General features: G+C 41.6%; 1 protein-coding gene across 1 annotated transcript in view; it reads right to left on the bottom strand.

Annotated features, from left to right (window-relative positions):
* The window catches only part of grm6a (glutamate receptor, metabotropic 6a), a 103,025-nt gene extending 92,272 nt beyond the window's left edge, over window positions 1–10,753 (bottom strand). Inside the window, exon 1 of the mRNA XM_062998779.1 lies at window positions 10,205–10,753. Coding sequence (XP_062854849.1) covers window positions 10,205–10,753 — 549 coding nt within the window. The remainder of the gene's footprint in view (window positions 1–10,204) is intronic.
* Between the last annotated feature and the right edge of the window lie 9,814 nt (window positions 10,754–20,567).

Below are 20,567 nucleotides of genomic sequence, written 5' to 3'. Positions count from 1 at the left end.
AATGCTGAAACTTTTGGAAAAACCCTCATAAATTATACTGTATATTAATAATACAAGTGATATATTAATTTTAGGGAAACAATAAAGTTGACAATAGTGACGAATGTGCTACACAGGAGACGAGGGCGGACACACATGCAAAGAAGGTAAACAAACGTTTATTTAAAATGACAAGACCAGACACAAACACATGCTACTATGCTTACACAAAGCTAAATGCTAATGCTACACTAACAACATGAAACATGACTCTAAACTAACCTAAGCTACACTACACCCTAAACGTGAACAAAGACAAAGTGACAACCCAAAACATGACCAACAAAACATGACAAAGGATAGCTCAAACCATGACAAAGTATTCCTTAAAAGCATAACAAGTCAAAATAGCCTCCACTGAATGATCCACAGCTCAGTCCTTAAATACATGGAGTATACAACCTAATGAGGTTCAGCTGTGGATCATTAGCTTCATTGCAAAGGGGCGTCAACTTGGAACCGTAAACAAAACCACCCCAGGCTGGATTCGTGACAACATAAATGTACGCAACTCTTTAAAATCTGATCTCAGTGGCCCTATGATGCTTCCTTGACGTGAAAAAAAGTACCTAAAAATGTACATGTAAAATAAAAATTTTAAATATAAGAAAAGATGGGCTACACACCAGAGCTGACAACTCCTGAGTTTGAATATCATGGAAATGCCAGAGCGGATTCCTCATTACTGCTGCAATTATGAGCTTTGCTAGCTAATCAGTGGTGTCTGCACAATGTGTGGTGTCTGCACTGCTTTTTATATGAACCCGCCTCATGCAGGTGAAAAGAAGTGGTTGGCTGCTGCACTCATTAGTCAGGAATGAGGGTTAGCAGCAGTGTAGGAAGTGAAATTTTATCAGGTAACTGTATACAACTGAACTGGGAAGAAAATTGGGGAAAATGCATTAAAAAAGATGGGCTACAATCAGAAATAGTACACATGGTCAACCTATGTAGTAGGTGTATCCTATGAAAAAGTCTGTACACATTACATTGTCACCATTTAGCAGATGCTTTTATCCAAGGTGACTTACAATTGTGACCACATAAGGTGCAGAAAATTGAGGGTTAAGGGGCCTTGTTCAAAGGCTCAACAGTGGCAGCCTGGCATTAATGGGGCCTGAACCAATGACCTTAGGATTACAAGTCCAGTACTTTAACCTCTGAGCCATCACTGATCACTACATACAAAGGTTGATAATCACAAAGGCAGTGCTGTATTGTTTAGTGATATTTAAGAGCCCATTTCAGGAAAAAGAAAAATCAGCAAAACCCAGACTTTTATAGGTCTGCAGGGAGAATGCGGGTTATAAATAAAGTTTAATAAAGCACCAGAGAGTCAGAGAGAGAGTCAGAGAGGTTTTATTGTCATTTCAGCTACATACAAGTACATATTGAAACGAAACAGCGTTCCTCTAGGATCACGGTGTAACATGGTACAAAAAGTGCAAGACAATACAAAACAGTGTAAATACAACAATAAATACAAAAAATCCTATAATAAATAACTACAAAAGATATTCCTAATTATCCCTAATATAAACAAGTAATTAGAAGACAGGACTAAAGACAAGTGTTAGTACATGATGGTGAATAGATGGTACAATGGTTCATGAGGTAGCGACATGTTGTACATTAGCAGCGTAAAATTGGCAATGCCGATAAGGTGCCTAAAAAGTAAATAAGGTGCAAAAATACAAGTAAGGTGCAGAAATTGCTTGTTCAGTTCCAGGAGGTGTGCAAAAAATGCAAGTAACATAGTCAATACAGTTTAGTGTGTGGCAGCAGAAAATTTCCGGAGGAAATTGTTATAGTACTGAATTGAGGAGTCTGATTGCCTGAGGGATAAAACTGTTACACAGTCTGGTTGTGTTAGTCCGGATGCTGCGGTATCGTCTCCCAGACGGGAGCAGAGTAAAAAGTCCATGTGATGGATGGGTTGGATCGTCCACAATGCTGAGAGCTTTGCGGATGCAGCGGGTGTTAAAAATTTCCGTGAGAGATGGAAGAGCGACCCCGATGATCTTTTCAGCTGTCCTCACTACTCGCTGGAGAGTCCTGCGGTCCGACGCAGTACAATTTCCGAACCAGACAGTGATGCAGCCGCTCAGGATGCTCTCGATTGTTCCTCTGTAGAACGTGGTGAGAATGGGGGGTGGCAGATGAGCTTTCCTCAGTCTTCTCAAAAAGTAGAGACGCTGCTGGGCTTTCTTGGTGATAGAACTGGTGTTGAGGGTCCAGGTGAGATTCTCCTCCAGATGAACACCGAGAAATTTGGTGCTCTTGACGATCTCAACAGATGAGCCGTCGATGTGCAGTGGGGAGTGGTCTCTTAGTGTCTTTCTAAAGTCAATGACCATCTCTTTGGTTTTATCCACGTTCAGAGACAGGTTGTTGACTTGGCACCAGTCCGTTAGATGTTGTATCTCCTCTCTGTACGCTGACTCATCGTTGTTGCTGATGAGTCCCACCACAGTTGTGTCGTCTGCAAACTTAACGATGGAATTCGAGCTGTGCATTGCTGTACAGTCGTGCGTAAGCAGAGTAAACAGCAGTGGACTGAGCACACAGCCTTGGGGAGCGCCGGTGCTCAGTGTGGTGGTGCTGGAGGTGTTCTTACCGATCCGGACGGACTGAGGTCTCTCAGTCAAGAAATCCAGGATCCAGTTGCAGAGAGAGGTGTTCAGGCCCAGCGTGCTCAGCTTTCCAATTAGATGCTGAGGAATGATGGTGTTGAATGCTGAGCTAAAGTCTATGAACAGCATCCTGACGTAAGTGTTCTTTCTGTCCAGGTGTGTAGAAGCCAGGTGAAGTGTAGTGGATATGGCGTCGTCCGTTGAGCGGTTAGGACGGTACGCAAACTGCAGTGGGTCCATGGTGGGAGGCAGTAGGGTCTTAATATGCCTCATGACTAGTTTCTCGAAGCACTTCATGATGATAGGCGTGAGTGCTACGGGACGATAGTCATTGAAGCATGACACAGATTACTTCTTTGGCACGGGTACGATGGTGGTCGTCTTGAGGCACGTTGGAACGATGGCGCTGCTCAGGGAGATGTTGAAGATGTCAGTGAATACATCTGCCAGCTGGTCTGCACATCCTTTGAGCACTCGGCCAGGAATGTTGTCTGGTCCAGAAGCTTTTCGTGGGTTGACTCCGTGCAGAGTTCTCCTCACGTCCGCTGTGGTGAGACGAAACACCTGGTCGTCACAAGGTGGGATCATCTTTCTCGCCAACATGTTGTTCTGCGCCTCGAACCGAGCGTAGAAGTCATTCAGCGCATCTGGAAGGGAGGCATCACTGTCACAGACGGGTGGAGTCGTCCTGTAGTTGGTGATGGCCTGGATGCCCTGCCACAAGCGCCGTGTGTCACCGCTGTTCTGGAAGTGGCTGTGGATGTTCTGGCCGTGTGCGCGCTTTGCTTCTCGGATTGCCCGGGACAGTCTGGCTCTCGCTGTTCTCAGAGCCGGCTGGTCACCTGCTTTAAAAGCGGAGTCTCGGACCCTCAGCAGTGCACGCACCTCTGGAGTCATCCACGGCTTCTGGTTGGGTCTGGAAGTGATGGTTCTAGTGGTAGTGACGTCCTCAATGCATTTGCTGATGTAGCAGGTCACTGAAGTCGTGTACTCCTCTAGATCAGTGTAATCGCCGTATGTTGCAGCCTCCCTAAACATGTCCCAGTCAGTGCACTCAAAACAGTCCTGAAGAGCAGAGATGGATCCTTCTGGCCAGGTTTTCACCTGTTTCTGTACAGGTCTGGAGTGCCTGACGAGTGCTCTGTATGCTGGAATTAGCATTACAGAGATGTGGTCTGAGTATCTGAGGTGGGGGCGGGGCTCCGCCCGGTATGCACCGGCAATGTTCGTGTAAACATTATCCAGCGTGTTCGCTCCTCTCGTAGCAAAGTCCACATGCTGATGGAATTTAGGGAGAACAGACTTGAGATTTGCATGATTAAAATCCCCAGCGATAATAAACAGTCCGTCTGGATGAGTGTTCTGCAGTTCGCTGATGGCTCGGTAAAGTTCGCTCAATGCTTCCTTCGCGTTCGCGCTGGGCGGAAGATACACCGCGACAATAAGCACGCTGGTGAATTCCCGTGGTAAATAAAAAGGTCTGCATCTAACAATAGCAAATTCCACCATCGGAGAACAGTACGCCACAACAAGCACAGAGTCCTTGCACCATTCGGTGTTAATGTAAACACAAACGCCTCCTCCTCGTGTTTTACCGGACTGAGCTGCATTTCTATCGGCGCGATACGATGCTAGCCCGTCTAGCTGAATGGCACTGTCTGGAATGTTGTCGCTAAGCCATGTTTCAGTGAAAATTAAAACACAACAGTCCCTGTACTCACATTGGGTAGTTCGCTGATACAGTCCAGTTTATTCTCCAGAGAGCATGCATTTGCGAGGAATAACGATGGTAGAGCCGGCCGGCTTGGGTTAGCTTTTAGCCTAGCACGGACCCCGGCTCGCTTTCCACGCTTCTGCTTCCTCGAGCACCGCTTGCGGCGCCCCCTCCCCCGGTCACCTGCTTCAGGTAACACCGAGGACTGCAGGCCTGGTTCGCGAAGTAGGCAGAGTTCATGCAGAGTTCGCTGCAGATCATCTTGCAGGTTGGTTTCTGACTGTTTTCTCAATTGTAGCAGTGTCTGGCGGTTGTAAACTAAGTCAAAAGTGGTTTCCATACGTTTATAAACAAAACTGTCCTAAACAAACTTACAAACTTTTCCTGAAAACAACAAAAAAACACCGTTTTTCGACCCCAGAGCGGCCGCTGCGTGTTAACGCGCCGCCATCTTGGATCATTCATCCAATGATTTACCACTCTGTAGAGTGAGACAAGATAGCAACGCCAATAGCTGGAGCTGCTGGGAGCAGAGAACAGCGAAGTGCATGATTAGTTGAACACGATTAGTAACCCTGACTAATTACATGTTGTCAATTAACTGCAGCCCTGAGCTTTTGGAGTTGAGCCTCTCGCCACAGGGAAACTAAGCATCTGTTCTTCAGCTAATTTACGGACGAATCTGGCTATACTGCTCCCAGTAGCACATAAAGCTGAGATTATAGGGTTTCCATGATCCATGTATAACATATGCAAGTCACACGCAGTTAGGTGTAGCCAAATCCCATCCATAGACTCATCCTCCCCCATCTAAGATAGTCAAGACTAACAAACACAGTTAAAATATTATGTAATATAATATTACAATAGTTTTCTTATCACCAGCTTAATGCTTTTACCCTGTGTCATGTGCATATACTTTACATTACACATGAGTGATAGCTCAGTGGTTAAGGTACTGGACTAGTAAACAGAAGGTTGCCGGTTCAAACCCCGCCACCACCAAGTTGCCACTGTTGGGTCCCTTAGTAAGGCCCTTAACCCTCAATTGCTCATTGTGTTCAGCTCATTGTGTAAGTCGCTTTGGATAAAAGCGTCTGCTAAATGCTGAAAATGTAAATGTAAATGTACACATAAAGTCAGTTAGGGTCAAGTCTGGCTTGATAACTGTGAGTAAATACCTTGCAGGAACTGGGGGAAATTTCAAGTAAACTGCAAGAAATTGGACATGTCTGAATGCTGTTATGAATTTTATTCTGGCTTATTATCTTGTTTATATGATGACTAATGCTGTTTGTCTCCTCCAGAATGACGGTGTCTACTTCAACATGGCACACGGGAGTTGCTCAGTATTTTCAGCAAGAGTGTGAAAAAAATGTAAATAATACTCTGTGGCTATATCATAACTAACCACCTATACAGGTGGTGAAAATGAGGCCTGTCTTTGTCTTGTTGAAATAACTATGGACCTCTCAGTAAGAGACATCACCTTGATATCAGCATTTCTCTCTAAAAGTAAATATAAACCTTAGCATCAATGGTACCTTCACACATATGCAAGTCATCCATGTTGTGGGCACTGATGCACCTTTACACCATGACAGTTGTAGACTTTTGCAGCTGAATAATAGTTTTCATCTTTGTCGCAGAGAACTCAATGTTATTTTTTTTAAGAAACAGGCTGAAACGTGGACTTGTTTGACCACAGAACATGTCTCCATTGTCTGTCAGTACATATGAGATAGGCTTGGGCCCAAAGAACATGTTAATGTTTCTGTATAGAATTGATGTCTAGTGTTTTCTTTGTGAGGCTTTAGGTTTCAGGTTGCATTTCTTAATGCAGTGGTTGACTTTGTTAAGTGACAACAGTTTTCTGAAGTACTCTCGAGCCCTTGTGGCTATATCTATCACAGTAGCATGATGGTTTCATAAGCACTGCCGTCTGAGGGCTCCAAAGTCACACCTATTCAGTAGCAATTTCCATTGGGATCTCTCCAGAATACCTTAATCTATTTACAGTACTATGTAAAGTATAAGGTAAACCCATCACTGCTTGTACAGTCTTTGTTGGATTCTCCAGCCTACAGCGCCCCATGGGCAGCATCCTGTGACCACTGATGAAGGTTTAGAAGATGACCAACTCAAACAGCAGCAATAAATGAGTGATAGTCTCTGACTTTACATCTACAAGATGGACCAACTAGGTAGAAGTGGACAGTGCTGCTGTGTCTGATCCACTCAAACCAGCACAACACACACTAACACACAACCACCATGTCAGTGTCACTGCAGTGCTGAGAATGATCACCACCTAAATAATACCTGCTAAAAAAAGTATGTAGAGAAATAGATGGACTACAGTCAGTAATTGTAGAACTATAAAGTGCTCTTATATGGTAAGTGGAGCTGATAAAATGGACAGTGAGTGTAGAAACAAGGAGGTGGATGTTATGGCTAATCGGTGTGTGTGTGTATATACAGTGTAGGAAATAAGTATTTGATCCCCTGCTGATTTTGTAAGTTTACCCCCTTACAAAGACTTGAACAGGTTTATTTTAACAGAGAGAGACAGATTATCAACAAAAAATCCAGAAAAAAAAACATTAAATAAAAGTTATAAATTAATTTGTATTTAATTAAGGGAAATACGTATTTGATCCCCTACCAACCAGCAAGAATTATGACCCCCACAGACCGGTTATGTGCCCATGAGGCACACAAATTAGTCCTGTCCCTGTATAAAAGACTCCTGTCACAGAATCAGTTTCTTCCGTTCAAATCTCTCGACCACCATGGGCAAGACCAAAGAGCTATCAAAGGATGTCAGGGACAAGATTGTAGACCTGCACAAGGCTGGAATGGGCTACAAGACCATCAGCAAGAAGCTTGGTGAGAAAGAGACCACTGTTGGTGCGATAATTCGAAAATTGAAGAAATACAAGATCACAGTCAATCACCCTCACTCTGGAGCTCCATGCAAGATCTCACCTGGTGGGGTAAGAATGATTCTGAGGAAGGTGAGGTCAGTCCAGAATTACACAGGAGGAGCTTGTTAATGATCTCAAGGGAGCTGGGAGCACAGTCACCAAGAAAACCATTAGTAACACACTTCGCAGTAATGGATTGAGATCCTGCAGTGCCCGCAAAGTCCCTCTGCTCAAGAAGGCTCATGTACAGGCCCGTCTGAAGTTTGCCAATGAACACCTGAATGATTCAGAGAAAGCTTGGGAGAATGTGATATGGTCAGATGAGACCAAAATTGAGCTCTTTGGCATCAACTCCACTCGCCGTGTTTGGAGGCAAAGAAATGCCCAGTGGGGATGGTGTTCTTGGGGTCATATCCAGCATTTCTCTGCTCCCAGCTCCCTTGAGATCATTGACAAGCTCCTCCCGTGTAATTCTGGACTGACCTCACCTTTCTCAGAATCATTCTTACCCCACCAGGTGAGATCTTGCATGGAGCTCCAGAGTGAGGGTGATTGACTGTGATCTTGTATTTCTTCCATTTTCGAATTATCGCACCAACAGTGGTCTCTTTCTCACCAAGCTTCTTGCTGATGGTCTTGTAGCCAACTCCAGCCTTGTGCAGGTCTACAATCTTGTCCCTGACGTCCTTTGATAGCTCTTTGGTCTTGCCCATGGTGGTCGAGAGATTTGAACGGAAGAAACTGATTCTGTGACAAGAGTCTTTTATACAGGGACAGGACTAATTTGTGTGCTTCATGGGCACATAACCGGTCTGTGGGGGTCATAATTCTTGCTGGTTGGTAGGGGATGAAATACTTATTTCCCTTAATTAAATACAAATTAATTTATAACTTTTATTTAATGTTTTTTTTCTGGATTTTTTGTTGATATTCTGTCTCTCTCTGTTAAAATAAACCTTCCATAAAAATTATAGACTGTTCAAGTCTTTGTAAGGGGGTAAACTTACAAAATCAGCAGGGGATCAAATACTTATTTCCCCCACTGTATGTGTATATACAGTATATATATATATTTGTGCATTTTCCCAATTTTCCTCCCGAATTAGTCATATCCAATTACCCGATTGCATTACGCTTTCTCTCTACTAGTCGACTGCATCTTTTCACCTGCACTAGGCAAGTTCATATGCGGATCAGCTTTGACGGACAGCCACACCATAATCAACACATTATATTCCTCGACTCTGTGCAGGCACCATCAACCAGCCAGCAGAGTTTGTAATTGCATCAGTTATAAGGTCCCTATCTGGCTTCAAACCCTGTATGAACAACAGCCAATCATTGTTCGTGTAGCTGCCCCGTCCAGCCAGATGGCAGAGCTGAGTTTCAAACCGATGAGTTCGAAATGTCAGCTCTGGTGTGCTAGCGTGTGTTTATAAATGTGTTTATATTTACAAAATACAATCAAGTTGATCAGTGAAAACATTGGGAATCTTTCCTTTCTACATTTTTCAATTAAATAAAGTTTCATAAGAATTGAAAAAAATCACAGATTCCTCTTTTTGTTTCCTAACTTTTCTGAAAATTGTTTTGTATTATTGTGGATATTTTCATTCATTTGTAACCTACTTGTACGTAGCCTAAACATTTTTACCAGACAATATAAATTGTGGAAGAAAGTGACAAATTATGCCTTTTGTTTGTCTTTAATTATGAGCATAAAAGAGTCAATATTTCAGCACATATCAAAGTACGGTAGACATAAATTTACCATTTTGTCTTAATTAAGATTATGTCACCAATTGGCTATGGGAAGGGAAAAAATGATACGGCCTCATAATTTGCTATTCATAGCCTCTCACTGTCAGCTCACATAAAAAAATGGATAAGTGCAATGAATGCAATCTGTCACGGAAGCAGACTTTTATAAAGTGCAGAAAATTAACAGAGAATTTTCTCTCTCAGTGGGGTAGTAACTGCCTAATGAACCAAAAAGCTATGTTTCTCAAAACAGCAAAATGCTGTCAAAACATGTCAAACACTGATTACCATACTATCTAATGTTTACTACCCTGTTTTCCAAACTGAAGTAAGTCAAAGAATTCTTACATTTGTACCGACACTATATGGCTAAAGTATGTGGAAACCTGACTATTGTTGGATATCCAATAATACCAGAGTAGGTATTATTTGGGTGGTGGATCATTCTCAGCACTGCAGTGACACTGACATGGTGGTGGTGTGTTAGTGTGTGTTGTGCTGGTATGAGTGGATCAGACACAGCAGCGCTGATGGAGTTTTTAAACACCTCACTGTCACTGCTGGATGGAGAATACCCCACCAACCAAAAATATCCAGCCAACAGCGTTCCATGGGCAGCGTACTGTGACCACTGATGAAGGTCTAGAAGATGACCAACTCAAACAGCAGCAATAGATGAACGATCGTCTCTGACTTTACATATACAAGATGGACCAACTAGGTAGGAGTGTCTAACAGAGTGGACAGTGAGTGAACACGGTATTTAAAAACTCCAGCAGCGCTGCTGTGTCTGATCCACTCATACACACACACTAACACACCATCACCTTGTCATTGTCACTGCAGTGCTGAGAATGATCCACCACCTAAATTATACCTGCTCTGTGGTGGTCCTGTGGGGTCCTGACCATTGAAGAACAGCATGAAAGGGGGCTAACAAAGCATGCAGAGAAACAGATGGACTACAGTCAGTAATTGTAGAACTACAAAGTGCTTCTATATGGTAAGTAGAGCTGATAAAATGGACAGTGAGTGTAGAAACAAGGAGGAGGTTTTAATGTTATGGCTGATCAGTGTAATTCCTGCACTGTATTCAATGCCAAAACACACTTGCTGACCCACTGACTTACCTCAAACAGTCGCAACACATTGGCCACCATTATGGAGACGGAGCTGGCTGATGCCCCGATCACGCCCACCACTCTCTCTGGCTTGCGTATAATTGGCTGCTCACCACTGGAGCACCGGATGTCAGAGGTATCCTTCTGGATGAGGGCCTGGACGAAGGTGAGCGACTGCTCCAATGCATACGTGTCCCGCGAACATGTGTCCAGAATTCGCACCCCCAGTGTAATGTTGGGCAGCAGGTCTGGGTCACTGTTGATCTGATCCAGAGCATACAGCATGGCCTCCATACGATGAATCCCTTTTTCCTTCTTGATCTCGCCACACGGAAGACCCGATGGGCCTTTGGCATGCACAGGGAAGAGGCCACCCAGGGTGATGTCACCAGGAATTTTGATTGAGTGCGGGTGCGAGTGCTGGTGCGCTGTCGAAGCCGGGCTTATCCACATCCACAGAATCCATAGAAGGCAGCACCTCATGGTTGAGTGACAGCTGCTTAGGGAAGCAGGCTGAAGTTTGTGCAAGAAAAACAATGGCGGTAAGTGAGATGCCATGATGTATTAGGTTTTTACAGCAGTGAATCTTGATCCACAACCCCAAGAACCTGTGATTAAAAAAGTGAAAAAGTATGAGCATACACCTTTATGTTGATATACATTTTCAGTAAGTTGTGGGAATTTTGGGATGGATATCAGTGTTTATAAAAGAAAAGTTAAAAATGATGGCACTGTAACAGAGCTTATATGGTTGTCACACAGCAAAGGGGTTCCTATTGATTTAGGTTAGATCTATACACTGGTTTACTGTTGAGGAGTTTTGCATGTTCTTTATGTTTCTGTGTTTTTACCGGTGTAGCACCTCCCAAAATACAGTAGGCAAACTCTAAATTGGCTATAGATGTAAAACTTAGTAAGGGATTGTGTGAGTTGCCCAGCTATGAATAGGCATTTGTCCAAGGTGCACCCCCAGACCCTGACCAAGAAGAGGTGGTTAGTGAAAATAAATTAACAACATAAACATTCAAACATGCTTAGAAATAAGAATAGGGTTAGAGTTGGGGTTAGGGTTAGAAAAGAACATGCTGCTAGTAAGTTAGCAAAACCCTCATACTGTATAAATATTTAAAAATAAAAATCTGAGTTTATCTACTTTATTTTTCTGGTTAATGTTGAATGCAAAATATATTTATATAGGTAAAAGACTTCTCCAAATCTTTATTTCAGACCAAAATGCTAGTAACAATATTGCCTGGCACATTTCAGCTAACTAACTAACATTCTGAGATGGCTGATAAATTTGCTAGCTTGCTAACAGTATAGGTTAACTCAGCTTAACTAGCTAAAACACATTTTGAAATAGTTTGACTGATGGTATTACTGGTGGTACTGTATAAATTATTTAAGAAGGAAAAATTATGTTGAAGTTGGTAAAACATTCACAAAACAATTACATTTTAGCTAGATAATTATTAGCAATAACTAGCTGCACTCCAAACTAAAAGACAACCCAGACCAGCTTTGGCTGGTAGCTGGTCTAAGCTATTTTTGCTTTAAAACCTTAAGCTATAATTAGGCAGTGCTAGTTAAGTGTATAAAACACAAATACTGCTGGTTAGTGATGTAGCTGATAATGTTTTATGCAACCAACATTTGTTGTTATAATGCTAATTATACTGTTTTGGTCATCAATCAAATTTTATTTTGTTTAAAAAAAACTGTTCAGCTTAACCCACCAACAAATTAGTATTTGAGAGTAGACAACAGCTTTGACCAGCAACCAGCTAACGCTGGTATGTGCAGGAAGCTCAATTAAATGTCTACTGTCAATTTCAACATGCTGACTTTTTTCGTAGATGTTGTGAGAGACAAATGTTAATTTACACTAAAAGTATTAATACCTAATCAATTAGAAAATGTAGATATGCTTAGGGCATGATTGCCAGTACTCATATTCCAATATTCCAAGAATGCTGCTACAACAGAATGTTCCTAGATGTGTACGTGGGGTACATGATAAGAAGTACGTCGATTGCATTGTATGACGTCCAAAACCCAGTTCTAGCTGGTTCATGCCCGTTCCTATGTTCTAGCTAAGAAATCTCTGTTAATGGTGGAATCTTCCACTGTCCTACAAAGACACCAACAGGAGTATATAAGGGTGTTTATTTTTTCCTGTGCTTATCGCATTCACAGTCTCTGTGTGAGATTTTGTCGGTGTGTCCCTTCTCTGCAGACAAGATTAGAACTCCTTTTCTACTCGCAATCCAGTCTCTGAGGTATTTCATTAAGGGTTACTCCACCACAATGTATTTAGTGATTTTATTAAGCAAATTTCATAACCTGCATAGTTAGGGTAAACTTTTTAGCTATGATCATTGCTTATAAATAAAGATGCTCTTTCATTTCAGATTGACACTTTGCTTACATCTTATCTTTAATTAAAAGCTGTGATTCTGTTTTGGTTAAATCATGTAACAACTTAACATTCGTAATGGGGAGGGTGGCACCTCACCACTGTGGCGGCAGGTGTAGTCTTGCAAGACTGTGAAGAATGAACCCAAGATAAAGGATACTTAACCAAGGTAAAACAATACTGCGGATAGAGAGCTGCAAACTAATAAAACTACAAAATAAAGGGTGGCAAAAAACAGAAATCAATAAAAGAAACAAAAAGATCTAATAAAGACTGCAGCCCAAAGCAGAGATAAGATAAAAAAGATAGACAAAGCATCAGTGGAGCAGAGAATACTACACTCCACATGCCTACTCAGAAATACAAGAGAAGCTCACCCCACTGGTACATCTCTAGTGTATGTCAGAAAACTGAGGTAGCCATGTGCTCGTCCCTTAGCAACATCAACGACAAGCCCTTAATGAAACGCACAGCTACTAAGGCTGCCAGTGTATGACAAAAATGAAAAAGAAGCAAAACAGGCATTCCATTACTGATGAAGCCCATGTCCAGTGTGGATTCAGCTGTGGGGCTCTGCTCAATAGATGCCATCATACCACCTTATGAGGCAGCTCAGAGTCCAGAGCGGTTTGTCAGCGACAACAAAGATTAAAGAATGCCTATGAGTGTATAAGCTGGCAGAATTAAAAGCAGAGCGTGCAGGTGTCACTGAGGCATGGACATGATACAATACAAAGGCAATGAGCCAGCAAGCAAAAGCCCAAACAAGACTGGTACTGGTATAGATGCACAGACTGTCTGATTAAAGAGACAGAACAGATGGGAATGATTCTGTGATCTGAGCCCCCTGCTGATTTCTGTGGCAGGTGTACCCATTAGAACATTACTGCTCACTTTTTTTTCTGCCATCTACCAACACAATTCAGAAATTCCGGCCACTTGAATGCAAGATTATTTTTCTTAATTAAATTTTTGTATATTATTTATTTTTATCAAATAATTTCATTAATTGCTCTGGCACCCAGACTTCTATTGGCTGACCCTTGTTTACACTGAAGTATGCTTCATCAAAAGTTCACAAACTGTTTAAATATATATGTGGAAAGTTGTTTATCATCTGTCAACATATTGTAGAATGGAAGTCAGTTGCAGAAGGTGTTTTTGACAGATAGCAGCTGTGACGTATTATCCACCATATCAACATTGCCGTCCAGAATTTCTGTCCCTCTCCCATCCACCACCAATCCATTTCCACAAACGGTTCAACCACACAATTTTATAAACCACTTCTTTATTTAAAAAATAACTGTAAACATGTCTCTTTGATTAGGTTCTTCCCTTGGCACCATCATAATACCCAGCTACATTCACAGTAAACAGGCCATGAAATTGGCACGATATTGGGGTGACCCTGCGAAGATCTGTTGTACAGACTGCAGATTGCAGGTGCGTTCTTCAGCAGACAGACCGCTATCAGCAGGTTAGTTTGAGTGAATGAAGAGCATTATGAGATGGCAGATGGCAGAGCGCCAGGGAGCTTGTCTGATTTAGAGTGATAGCAAGGCCAGGTGCGACAACTGCTTTTCACTGAGCTCTGTGGATAGAAAGTGTAGCTATGGGGAACAATACAGCGGGGCAAAGGGCATGAAAAGGAGAGGTGTATGGAGGTAAAGAAATAGAGAGGAGAAAGCAGATGGGTGGAGACAAAAGAAAAAGCACCTGGTAAAAAGTGAGTACGGGGAAGATGAAATAGGGTTGTGATATTAACACAAATTTTACTGGTTTACCATTTATCCATTCATCTTCAATAATTGCTCTACCCCAGTATGTGGGGTGGCACGATGGCTAAGTGGGTAGCACTGTCGCCTCACAGCAAGAAGGTCCTGGGTTCAATCCCAAGGTGGGGCGGTCCGGTTTCTAACAAAGAAATTAGCAAATATGTGCTGAAGAAACTGTGATTAACAGAATACCTGGAGCAAATTGACACTTATGCTGATGACTGACAGTTAGGGGAAACTGACAAGTCAATCATGTGCCTCCATGCCCCCACTGCTGGCTATATTTGGCCAGGCAGAAGGACATGATCTCGACAGCAACCAATAAATTATAAAGATCCCTAAACTAAATAAAAACACACACACACACACACACACACATAAAGGTAGATGGGACAATTAGTCTACCCTAATAGGTCCATATACATTGGACAATTTTTTGTGTTTATGTGTCTGGTGGCTGTGCACACTGCTACATTATATAATATTCTTAAAATGCACCCCAGAAAGACATGTATACATTTTAAATTGCTGTAGGCATCATTATTTTGAACGGCTATTTTGAACTATGGCACTTTAAAACTACCATTAATTTTTTTAATGGCAAATACATTTTTATCAGTTTGGCTGCATTTCAGCAGTTTTTTCTCTATCTTATGGTTCCTTCATTGGTTTGGAACATTTTTTTTAATTCATTTTAAATGAATTGCTTTTACGGTTACAATCCAAGCAAGGACCCAAAACTGAAAGTGCTGGGCTTGCACCCTCTTTTTAATCAACAACCCATCTTAATTACTGAGCCACCATTATCTATAAAACAATAAAACAAAACATTATAGCTAGTTTATCAGATTGAACGGATTCCTTTATTTAATACATAAGTAGAAAACAAAACACACTGTTTACCCTACTGATAAAATAGCACAGACCCAATAAGCAGATTAACATATTGCGGCGAGTAATAGAAAGGCAGGGGCGGTCCACCTGCATATGTCATCGGATGTGGGAGTGAGGTTTCCCATGAAGCAGTGTGTCCATGGCTGAAACATTGCAAGTGTTAAAATGGGTTTTATGGGGCAGGTAAAAAGGATGCAGTCGGCTACTGTGCACATGTCAGAGGGGGCGTGTGACAGTCTTGCTCCCCTCAGTCAGAAGTGAGGATCAGCATCAGTAGAAAGTAAGTGTAATGCAATCGGGTAATTGGATGCCAGAATCAGAATCAGATTTATTGGCCAAGTATGTGGATACACACAAGGAATTTGTTTCCGGCTGATGGTATCTCACTAGTAATAATACAGTGTACAAGCAATGTATACATTAAACATTAAACACAAAAACACAAAATTATACAAACTATAAGATTATATACACATAATATACAGATATGTAATTTAGCAGCATCTGAAATATTTACAAAACAGTAAAGTGCACAACATGTAGGATGAGTACTACAGTGTAGTCAATTGGCAGCAGATGAATATTGTTACGCTTAGGTCTGTATAATCAGTCATTTATTTATTTAAGAGCGAGATATGACTAGATTGGGAGAAAAATTGGGAAAAATACAAAAAAAGGGTTTTATGGTTGGGATAGTGTGGGGGAGCTTATGTAAATGTATTTATTTATTAGGATTTTAATGTCATGTTTTACACTTTGGTTACATTCATGACAGAAACGGTAGTTATTCATTACACAAGATTTATCAGTTCACAACTTTGCCAAACACAGTGATGGACAATTCACCAATTCGCATGTCTTTGGACTGTGGGAGGAAACCGGAGCTCCCAAAGGAAACCCATGCAGACATGAGGAGAACATGCAAACCCTACACAGTAGTAAACAAATTTGATAAAATGTTTTACCATAACCGTCATCTGTTTATTGCATGATTATTTTTTGTCAATTCTGCTCTTTTCTTATGGTATGTATGGTTTATATTTATATCTTTTTATGTGATCCAGTCTTTGATGCAGCTGCACTTATTAACATACACCGATCAGCCATAACATTAAAACCACCTCCTTGTTTCTACACTTACTGTCCATTTTATCAGCTCCACTTACCATATAGAAGGACTACTGACTGTAGTCCATCTGTTTCTCTGCATGCTTTGTTACCCCCCTTTCATGTTGTTCTTCAATGGTCAGGACTCTCCCAGGACCACCACAGAGTAGGTATTATTTGGGTGGTGAATCATTCTCAGCACTGCAGTGACACTGACATGGTGGTGGTGTGTTAGTGTGTGTTGTGCTGGTATGAGTGGATCAGACACAGCAGCTCTGATGGAGTTTTTAAACACTTCACAGTCACTGCTGGACTGAGAATAGTCTACCAACCAAAAATATCCAGCCAACAGCACCCCTGGGCAGCGTCCTGTGACCACTGATGAAGGTCTAGAAGATGACCAACTCAAACAGCAGCAATAGATGAGTGATCGTCTCTGACTTTACATCTACAAGGTGGATCAACTAGGTAGGAGTGTCCAGTAGAGAAGACAGTGAGTGGTCATGGTATTTAAAAACTCCAGCAGCACTGCTGTGTCTGATCCATTCATACCAGCACAACACACACTAACACACCACCACCATGTCATTGTTACTGCAGTGTTGAGAATGATCCACCACCTAAATAATACCTACTCTGTGGTGGTCCCATGGGGGTCCTGACCATTAAAGAACAAGGTGAAAGCAGGTTAAAAAAGCATGCAGAGAAACAGATGGACTACAGTCAGTAATTGTAGAACTACAAAGTGCTTCTATATAGTAAGTGGAGCTGATAAAATGGACAGTGAGTGTAGAAACAAGGAGGTGGTTTAATTGTTATGGCTGATCAATGTACAGTATATTAACATTGGTAATCAATAAAATTAAATGCTAAGAAGAGGTTACTAACAAGATTTTGTACAGATTATTCTTTTCATGTTTTAGTTTAATTTTTAGTTTATATTTGTTTCTGATTGCTAAATGTACATAGTAGCCAAATACTTTTTTGCTTTGAGATAAATTGCTTTACAAAAGTTCACAAAATGTATTTTATGCAGAGGACTAGCTTAAATAACCACAGTATAAGCTCATACCCACTTCATACTTTTGCACACTATGAAGTCTGATAGCCATAAACAGTGGATATTGAATTTTTCCGCAAAATTAAATTTGACCAATATTCTGCCACTTTTTTTCTCCTGGAGTTCTAAGTCAGACCAGCAAGCCAGAAGGTCCTGCTTTCATTTCACACAGCTGAAACCTGTCAAATTGAAAAATTGAATATGGAATTTGTCCGACATTACGCCTTCCATGCTTTCATTTGCAATAAGAGACTCGCAGTGTCAAATTTAAGCAACAGTATGTGTGTGTGTGGTTTGTGTGGTTTGTGTGTGTGTTTCTGTGCAGGAGCAAGCTGTCATCCTTCAGCTGAAATTAAAAAGAAGTCATAGCTAATAATGCAAACTAATTGTTTTGAAAGAGGTTTTATCACTCAGCAAGATATAATTTAATTCTGTAAGCTGGCACAGGCTCACAATCAGACAGTAATGCGAGGAGACATAAGCGGAGCGCACAGTCCCATAAATATAATTTTCCTGCTGATGAAACATCACTGGAAGCTGCTAAACATAATGGGAGGTTTTAAACACGCACAGAGGAGCTGCTCTAGGTATTGCGATTGTGCTTTGTGACAGTTTGCATACTGACTCTGTTATCATCCATTTATTTTGCAAGATTAGTAAATATAGCCATGTTTTCTAGGGCACTACTTACATGTACAGGCTCATAGTGTGGACAGATGTGAACTATAAGGTTGTTTATGATGAGGATTTGCATTTATCCTTTGAAGACTCACAAGTCATCAATATTAATAACAGTGTACATATATCATTATATCATTGTGATTGCTGGACTTTTTATCACATAACCACTATATGATGAAAGCCTATGTTTACATGAATGACATCCAGAAACATTATAAAAGCGTACCGCGTCTTCACATCAGAGGCAACAATGCAACTGCAACTCACAGTAACAATCAATAATTTGGCCATGGAGGAACATGCTGCACTTAAAAGCCTATTTCAGACTCATCCATCAAAACTTTTCTCCCACTCCATTAATAAATGCAATTACCTAAAGCTTTGCAAGAGCGGAGGAGGACTGATCAATGTGTAACCTAGTTATCAGCACAGACTTTTCTACGCTTTCCTTTATTTAAATGTACCCACATTTTCACTAGATTATGCCTACATTGCATTTTATATATTATAATTTGCATTATTATTATTATATATTACATATTTTCATTTTATTACTACTTTAATATATGTTTTTTTATGTTTGCAATTTATTTAAGTATTGACATATGTATCTTGTGTCTAACTAAGGACACAACAGAAACAGGCCTTCCACAAAGCTGTTAAAAGCCATAAAACTGGAGGTATATAATTACTCACTTACTTTCTTAGGCGCTTATCCAATTAGGGTCGTGGGGGGGTGCTGGAGCCTATCCCAGCTTTTCAATGGGTGAAAGGCACACAGTAAAACCCTGGATGGGGTGCCAGTCCATCGCAGGGCAGACACACTCATTCACCTATAGGGCAATTCAGTGTCTCCAATTAACCTGACTGCATGTCTTTGGACTCTGGGAGGAAACCGGAGCTCCCGCAGGAAACCCTTGCAGACATGGGGAGAACATGCAAACTCTGCACAGAAAGGACCCGGATCGCCCCACCTGGGGATCGAACCCAGAACCTTCTCAGTGCTGCTGTGTCTGATCCACTCATACCAGCACAACACACACTAACACACCACCACCATGTCATTGTCACTGCAGTGCTGAGAATGATCCACCACCCAAATACTCTCCTGTGGGGGTCCTGGCCATTGAAGAACAGGGTGAAAGCTAAAAAAAAAAGCATGCAGAGAAACAGATGGACTGCAGTCAGTAATTGTAGAACTACAAAATGCTTCTATATGGTAAGTGGAGCTGATAAAATGGACATTGAGTGTAGAAACAAGGAGGTGGTTTTAATGTTATGGCTGATCAGTGTAACTTTCCACTTATACTGTACGTTTTAGTTATTAAACACAGTTCAGTGCTGGTAAAAAGGTAAAGTGGCAACAAATGTGATGTTGACAGAGGCCTGAAGTATGCTGAAGATAAACCACCAGTTAATAAGAACTATATCATTGCTTATTTCTTCGAGGAACAGCTTCTTCGAGCCTGCTCGAATCTGTCCCTCACTCTATTTACGGATTTCAACCGACGGCTCATCACATCAAACATACAATAAAGGTGACACAAAGCATGAAGAATGACTTTTTTCTGTGTAGCGTGATCAAGTGTAGAACAAACGGTGTTGCATAAGAGCCCTTATTGGAGTGAAAAACAGATTAACAGAAAAGAGAAGAGAATTTGGCTGGATTTTGGCCTCCTTGTTTCTACACTTACTGTCCATTTTATCAACTCCACTTGCCATATAGAAGCACTTTGTAGTTCTACAATTACTGACTGTAGTCCATCTGTTTCTCTACATACCTTTTTAGCCCCCTTTCACCCTGTTTTTCAATGGTTAGGACCCCTACAGGACCACTACAGAGCAGATATTATTCGGGTGATGGATCATTTTCAGCACTGCAGTGACAATGACATGGTGGTGGTGTGTTAGTGTGTGTTGTGCTGGTATGAGTGGATCAGACACAGCAATGCTGATGGAGTTTTTAAACACCTCACTGTCACTGCTGGACTGGGATGCACGCAGAAGCCTCCAAGTGGCGCATCCTGGGCAATGCTTGATGACAGAAGCTGTATTACAGTAACTGACTGAAGTAGCCAATTCTGCACCAACCGACCGCCAACAAGATCAAACCTTTTCTTGATAACACAGCGAGCCACGATGCCAGCACTAGTAGTTACCTCAATTAACATTGAAGGATACACTATAACAAAGGCTGATGTGCTAGCTAGCCACTGCAACGGATATGACATCATCTGTATGCAGGAGACCCACTTGGGCCCAACGAGCAACCGGCCAAAATTACCAGGCATGAAACTGGTAGCTGAAATTCGTCATCCAAAGTATGGATCAGCCGTATTCGTGAAGCCCCAGCTGGATGTCAGTGACATTCATACCAACAGCTCAGACATGAACGTGGAGACTATTACCATCTGCATGCCAGAGATCTCTATTACC

Source organism: Trichomycterus rosablanca, chromosome 7 (genome assembly GCF_030014385.1).
Source record: "Trichomycterus rosablanca isolate fTriRos1 chromosome 7, fTriRos1.hap1, whole genome shotgun sequence".
Lineage (NCBI taxonomy): Eukaryota > Metazoa > Chordata > Actinopteri > Siluriformes > Trichomycteridae > Trichomycterus > Trichomycterus rosablanca.
The sequence above is the reverse complement of the archived record's forward strand: the minus strand, read 5'-3'. Positions and strand labels throughout refer to the sequence as shown.